The following is a 7,740-nucleotide window of genomic DNA, read 5'->3' on the forward strand; positions in this document are numbered from 1 at the left end:
TCCTCTCCCGGAGCTCAACTGCTCGCTCGCTTGCTCGCAACAGCTTCACGCGCGCGCGCTCGTTACATGCTTTAACGTCAGCACCGGAGCGGGCACGTAAGGCTTACCTCGTGCGCCGATCGCTAGGGGGCGACGCCCCGCCAGATGGCACGCGATGCGCTTTCGGCTCACCCTTCCTCGTTCCTCACCCGCATATCGTGTCAGGGGAAAGACGTTTACTCGCTTAACCTAAAGAACGCCAACACCGAGGTGCGAGTGCCACTAAGGAGACACCTGAGTCGAAATTTAGTGTCTCCTAACATTTTTATATGAGGTTAGCACGTGCAATGCCCTCTTCGCAGCCAGAAATTAGCACTGCACAACTGAGAATCGAAATTATCTGCCAGTGAACATCTTTCGCGTTGCAATGTCAGCTCCAGAAAACCAGCTTATAACCCCCGGTGTTTTGACGCACAATTCATAAGCGCATGTCTGTTCCCAGTGATTGACCAATAAAGCAAGGCACAATACGTGCATAAATATAGCTTGCAAAAGAACTGAATTTGGGCGATTTGGTAGATATACATTTTAAACAGCCGAGCGTACAAAAAGACAAAGAATGCCGGAAGTTCACAGGACACAGCGCTCAGAACAAAGTGCTTGCTTTTTAATTTCCTGCGCCCTGCGTCTTTTATGTGCACTGAAGTTTAACCATGAATATAGTTGGTCTGTCAGTTATGTCTAAGCACACAAACGTCTTAATATAGGACCGCGTGATCATCAGCGATTACACTATAAACGCACAACACCTCAATTGTAAAATCCTACGTGTTGCGTACGAGCTCGCCAAACACATGGAGGGTGTCCCGCATAACCGCTTACACACTTTAAAGCGGTTGCACGTAGGCTCTAAAGAACAGCATTTCAGGATAAAAATTAGCTATGGAAAGCTGACAGAAGTAGTCGATGTTATGCAAACGATGGAGGCAAGTCTGGAGTTGTTGAACTTGTTTAGTGTAGAAATTTGTAATGCGAAAATGGCACATGACCTTTGAAGCACCGCAGTGCTTCCATGTAATCTTGTCCCTCAAGCAAATGTTCGTCCATAGCATTGTTAATTTATTAATGCCACATATTTTCTACTTATTAATAGATAGTGTATCTAGTTTTATCTGCATCTCAGAGATTTTCGCAATTTTTTGTATCATTGTGTGCGCGTTAATTCTTGAGGGACATACATACATTGTCATGTATTAAAAATTGAATTTTTTTCCTTTTGCCTTGCGCAGAACTCATGGACAACTTCACCAACCTGACGGATGGCTTCAACCACAGCCATCTAATTCCGCCGGCTGAACAGATCCCCATGTTGGTGAATCTTACCAATCGAGGTCCACCGATTGAGTTTGCCTTGCCGCTGCTGGGATATGCCATGCCAGCGCTCTTGGTGGTGACCATAATCGCCAACACATTTGTTGTGGTCGTACTGGCGCAGCGTCACATGCGGACACCCACAAATATTGTCCTGCTGGGAATGGCCGTCTGCGACATGATGACACTCCTTATTCCATCTCCATGGTTCTTCTACATTTACACCCTGGGGAACTACGCCACCGTGCTCGGTCCTTCGGCTACGTGCTACGCCTACAACAGCATGAACGAGGTGATCCCAAACGCGTTCCACACGGCCTCTGTCTGGCTGACGCTAGTGCTGGCTGGACAGCGATACTTCTACGTCTGCCACCCGACCACAGCAGTCACCTGGTGCACCGTGCCTCGCGTGCTGCGAACAGTGTGCTGGGTTGGCTTTGTCGCATTCGCACACCAGCTGCCGCGCTTCCTCGACACGGTGTTCGTAGACGTCCGCTTCTATTGGCGCGGCGAAGTGCACTGGGGCTGCCAGATGCTGGTCGCTGAATGGGTCACGCAGATCTTCACTGCAAAGGCTTATTTCATCGCCTACTACGCCTTCAAGGTGATTTTCGTCAACATCGGGCCCTGCACCGTGCTCGTGGTGCTCAACATCCTGCTGTTTCGCGCCCTCAAGCGCGCTCAGGAGAAGCGCGCCAAGCTGCTCAAGGAGAACCGCAAGAGCGAGTGCAGGAAGCTGCGAGACAGCAACTGTACCACCATGATGCTCATCGTTGTGGTGACCGTGTTCCTGGCCGTCGAGATACCACTCGCCGTTACCATCGTGCTGCACGTACTGATAAACGCGTTCAGGGTGCAACTTGTCTCGTACTACGTTCTCAATATAACGCTGCTCTTCACCAACTTCTTCCTCATGCTGAGCTACCCAGTGAACTTCGCCATCTACTGTGGTATGAGCAAGCAATTTCGGAAGACGTTCAAGGATCTCTTCATTATGGGCACGTTCGTCAACAAGACCCAGGGTTCATCGCGTTACTCGCTGGTCAACGGACCCCGCACGGTGACGAATGAGACCATACTGTGAGATGAACGTCTGGCCATCCTCGATGTAACCGGAGAGTGCCGCGAAAGGGATTTGTTTTCGCGTGTCAGTGTAGGTTGGTGGATGTTGACTGAATGCCGCACATTATTTTACTTCGCTGAAAAGAAGCGTGGTCACCTATGTTGCTCCTTCAACGGCTGCGGTAACAGATGGGTGCTAACGACGAATTGCACAGTTCAGTTAAAATATATGTGTTTGATGCTTTTTTTCTTAAGCTGGCGGGAGAATGCTGTGGGTTTAAAGGCTTGATGTAAATAAAGTTTAAGTTCCAGCTGCAGTTTCAACAGAAACGAAGGCAGGACTACTTGTATCTGATCTCCTACGCTGCATCGTTTTTTTCCGTTTCCTCACATTCCCTATTATGAGCCCCACGGCCTCATGGCTTGTAACCACCTACAAGCTTTGAAATGGTAAAGGTTTCCCTATAAGATACCTAAACATTACATGGGTTCAATTAATGGCGAGCGTAAGGTACATAACTGTTCTTTTGAGCACTCTAAGCGTCATGCTCAATGCTGGACAATGCTTAAAATGTTATGCAACTGATGACGTTATTTTATGTGTGCAAAAATAAATTTTGTAGTTACCAGTGCTAGAGAGACAGAAAGAGAGCTGTTATACGCTATTACTGAGATAAGAAAGCGTCATGTTCATACTTCTAAAAATTAATCAGCACATTCTACAGGGAGCCATTCCTTAATATACGTAGAATAACCAACTATAACGCATTTCATCTTCAACCACGATGTGTCTGAACAGTGAAATCTAGTACTGATTTCATCATGCGCTCGTCCAGTACATATTCTCGAGCATGCTAAGATTGCCATCTCTGCTGCGGAAAAAAACAGAGCCACATTTCCGAAAAAAATATACTTTGAATTTCCGTGGCTGCCACCTTATAATGGTGCTTTAGCAGGGAACGCTGTTCACAGGTTAGGATTTGCAACCCTTCTTCTTAAGCGTTAAACCATATTTCGAATGTAACAATCTAAGGATTGTTCTACTCAACTGCGCAGCAGCTTTTTTAGTGTGCTGCTTACTACAATTGAAGGGCATAAAAGAGGATTTCACTTTTTAAGAGCAGCTGACCACAAAGAATATTGTCGACTTTCAGCCAGGAGTGGAGCTTTGAGACGTGCTCAACACGCTGTTCACTTGTTTCCTTCCAGAATCCTGGGCACTCAGGTATTCCTTTCAAAGAAGCTACTAGCACTTTAAGAGTACCAAGTTATCTATACCAGCGTGTAATTCCTATGCCACGCAAGGTAACCTGCGCGTTCGCTCAACTGTACAGAATTAAGCTGAGGACGATTCCCTCTTCGCTGAAACCAGGTGTTTTAGAGAAAAGGCATAAAACTCTGTCCTGTTAAGATGTAAATAAAACGTTCAACGCGCACACAAGTTCAGCTGGTCTAGCGAAAGAGGATGTCATATCATTGAACTCTTGTTAAAGTCTTGCTGGAAAAACCGCTTTACCGCAATCACACCCACCTGACTTCTGCACATTCTCCAGGACACCCGTAAAAGATCTATTATTTTTTACAGTTCTTGCTAAACATCAGCGTGTTGACTTCTCTGCCATGACAGCGGTTGTTTTTCTAGATACATGTGGTTTTTACACTGCGTGAAGCTGGTTACAAAGCAACAGTTCATGTTTCCTGAATTCTATGCTATAAAGTAAGCTGAACAAGTTCCAATGTCTGAAAGTAAAGAAATCACTCCATAGTTTGAATGCCCTGGCGCGAACATTTATTTCCCAAAGGAAGCACCAACTTGTCCTATAGCAGGTTGTCGGAAACTTGCTCGTGCTTGAGCTGACAGTTTGATCAACAGTAACGAAAATCCTAACTTTTTCTATGTCGTTAGAGCAGAAAAACTGATGTCCCTCCTCGCCCGCAAGCTTACACGTGAGCTAGGTATTGCTTTTACGTCATTAGCGCGGGTATACTACCATAAATGTCGCGCACTGGAAAGTGATAATTTCTCGTACTTTATAGGACATCTAATTTTTTTAATTAGTTCTTTAATACCTAAGCCTTCGATGACAAGTGCAAGCCGGCAGCTTTAACAGTCTGCGCTCATCTCATCATATTTAAGAGTAACACGATGGCTTTTCTTAAGGCATATTATTTATTTATACGGCTGCCAAGTGAGTTTGCTTGCAGCTTCTGCTTCACAAAGATGCACTGACATCCAAAGCGGGAATACTATATCAATATCGGTTCCACGGCGGGTAACCTAGCGTCGATAACGGCAGGAGCTAATACGTTCTATCCAGTATCAACACTATGGGCAATGCTTGGAGCATTTCCAGTGATTCTAGTCATCCATCCGCACAAATCATGACGAGTATTGCGTTTCTGTGGACACTTACATTTCTTTCATAAGATCAAGCGGTCAGAGTTTAACTTTTTTGCCCCCATTCAAACCCGCGAAGCTTTCAGAACGGGCAGTGGCGCCTCAACTTTCTTCAAAAAGACTTCCCTAAACGTGTACACTCCGTCAATGTTTGTGCCCTACCAGTGTTGTCGCCGTGTATATTGTTAATGTGTCTATGACAGAAAAAAAAAACAAGTCTACTTCTTGAAATGTCGGGAAATGCGCTTGTATCATACAATGGGAGCTGTAATGCAATGTAAGCATGACAAAAATAAAGCATTGTTTGTTGATTCCTATGACTCCTTGTTCTGAAGCACTTTTCTTCCATTCTTGCTTTGTTATTGTTTGCTGGTAAATAAGAAACTTCTGTTACAAGCAGGCAATAATCTAGAAGATTAGCTATTAATTTTAATCTGATATTTGTTAATATTTTATCTTCAACAGGAGCGCGTTATTGGAAATACAGCACGACGGTCCCCTACTTTCTCTAAATATGACAAATTATTTATTCCTTACCTTTTATTAGCATCTCTACCTGTAGAAATTGTGTAATACTTGAAGTAAACAAAACTTACACACACACACACACACACACACACACACACACACACACACACACACACACACACACACACACACATATATATATGTATATGTGTGTGTGTGTGTGTGTGTGTGTGTGTGTGTGTGTACTTAAACAAACGGTGGTGAGAAAAATACCACATTGTCCGAAGTAATTCACGCATAAGCAATGCTTAATGATATCATCATAAGCTGGTTGGATGATATTGAGCATGATGCCGCAGACCACAAGAAAACATTTGTCACCATAGCGTACCATAATGTCATTAAACCGCAGACTTTTCACTGCGAGTAAGCCTGTCGCCTTTGTTAGAGGTCGTTAATGTGTTTGTCCCAGCCACCCTCGTCGTGAACGTGGGCCAGTTATCATTGATTTCTTTGGCCGTTATGGCTTCGCTTGAAGTGGTCATTCATAAATGATTTTATTGGTAAGAAAGTTTGCTGCGGTTGCTGATGCTGCACCCCACATTATCGCAAAAATTTACGCTAAGCAAGAACACGTCAGATCTTAAAGTCAAAAGGCTCGCTGCTGTCGGTACCATTTCTAATGGCAAATATGAGAAAGCGTGAAAGCTTCCAGGGCTCTTTACAAATACTGATATTTTCACGAGCGGGTGTTTGTGCTCAGCTTGTGGTTTATTTGTTCCTTTAATGTTATAATTCAGCGCTGCGCTGAGACGGAGATTTCTAACTTACTGTTTCTCAAGATATCAGGCCATGTGTTGCGAAACACTGTGCAATAACTGCAAAGTTAGACTGAAGAGCCCTGCAAGGAAAGGGCGAGGTAAAGAGGCACAGGAGGCCGTGATTCCCACAATTTATTTGTCTCCAGAAAAACGTATAAAGTCTTTAGCCGAGACCACTTAAGAATGCGACATTAAGTTTAGTCAGCGAGAACGTTCTTCCTAGAGGTTCAGAAATCTCAGCTTTTAGTTCTCTCTATGCACAACTTCTAATTGCACGGGCACTTGTTGCGTAAGCTTAGCGAATGCACGTAATTACTGTAATTTTGGAGCACTCGGAGAGCGTCAACTTGAGTAGGCCCTTTCACCACCGCCATACGATCCCAATTAGGTAGACATTGTGCGGAGCCACTTGCCTACAAGAGCGAGTGCCCATGTTAAACAGCGAACAATGTCCGGATCATTCCAGCCTAATTTTCGACAATGAGCCTCGAGTGATACCGCGCAATTCCTAGTTGTTTTAAGCCAGACGCAATGTGAATCGCGCGAGCTAAGTGCTGTTTAGCGTTTCAAGTGCAAGTAGAGCATATCAGTTTTTAAAATAATGCGCGGAAGAAATGATCGTGAAAAATAAGAATACAAATGTTAGTTTTCATTTCATTATGGTGAAATACAAAGCAAAAAAAAAAAAAAAACCTATGGATGGGCAAGCTGACAATGCGAAGGTCGGACTTCATACCCTTACTCTACTGATCATGTAATCTGCCAATCAATAAAGCTTCGACTGGGGCTAGTTAGTACGGCATCGTTCTACTTGCAGCGCCAACTGTTTATGCGATGGACATGTGCGTCTGTCTCTTTATTGTCCTTCGTATAAACAGTTAGCGCAGCAAGCAGAAAGATCTGCAGATGTTGTATTACTAAGTGGCGAACTAAGCACCTATTTAATAATGGGTCTGATCTGTATGGGAATTATCTACTGGAGTAATCTTTACTTGACGGAGTATGAGAGGAACGCAAAAGTGTGCCAAAGTCTGGAAATTTCCCCCTTGGTGGTTTTTTACTATACGCGTGCATGTAACTCTGCTAGGTGTCACTGTAACATGGCTGAATGAAGACGAACCGTCAGCACCAGTTCCCATTAAAGCTGTTTACTGTAAAATAGATTAAGAAAAGAGAGTGGCATTTGAAGCAATAAATGCGGGTGAAGTAGAAATTTTCTTTGAAATAAATTTAATCTCCCCAACACAGATCCTTGTACTTCATTCACCTGTCGAGTAGGGGCGCGCAGAAACAGATTGAACGACGTCGTTTAACATACTTGCGACAATACCTGTCATAGCTCAGACGAATTTCTTGAGTATGTTTTTACTTAGAGCTCAAGAGCACTGCTTACCGACACGAGCTAAACGAACCTGAATTGTGCCTGGGACAAACGCTGCTGGCCACATTTACACAATGGCGATGCGCGCAGTCAGAGCCAACGCTTCATGAACGATGAGGTGGGGACTGCACAATGAGCTGGATAACTGCGACGCGTTAGTCGGGGCTATAGATCAGAAGCTTCATTACGGCTAATGAGCTACACGCCGGCGGCGGCTGGAGCTCGCGACGACGCGGAGCATGAGGGGGAGCCAGTTCGCA

General features: G+C 44.6%; 1 protein-coding gene across 2 annotated transcripts in view; it reads left to right on the forward strand.

Annotated features, from left to right (window-relative positions):
- Positions 1-5,130, forward strand: part of SPR (G protein-coupled sex peptide receptor) — a 252,246-nt gene extending 247,116 nt beyond the window's left edge. For both annotated transcript variants that reach the window (XM_075691975.1, XM_075691973.1), the window contains one exon: positions 1,269-5,130. In XM_075691975.1, the coding sequence (XP_075548090.1) occupies positions 1,269-2,434 (1,166 nt within the window). In that variant the 3' untranslated portion in view covers positions 2,435-5,130. The remainder of the gene's footprint in view (positions 1-1,268) is intronic.
- The last annotated feature ends 2,610 nt before the right edge of the window (positions 5,131-7,740 follow it).

Source organism: Dermacentor variabilis, chromosome 5 (genome assembly GCF_050947875.1).
Source record: "Dermacentor variabilis isolate Ectoservices chromosome 5, ASM5094787v1, whole genome shotgun sequence".
NCBI lineage: Eukaryota > Metazoa > Arthropoda > Arachnida > Ixodida > Ixodidae > Dermacentor > Dermacentor variabilis.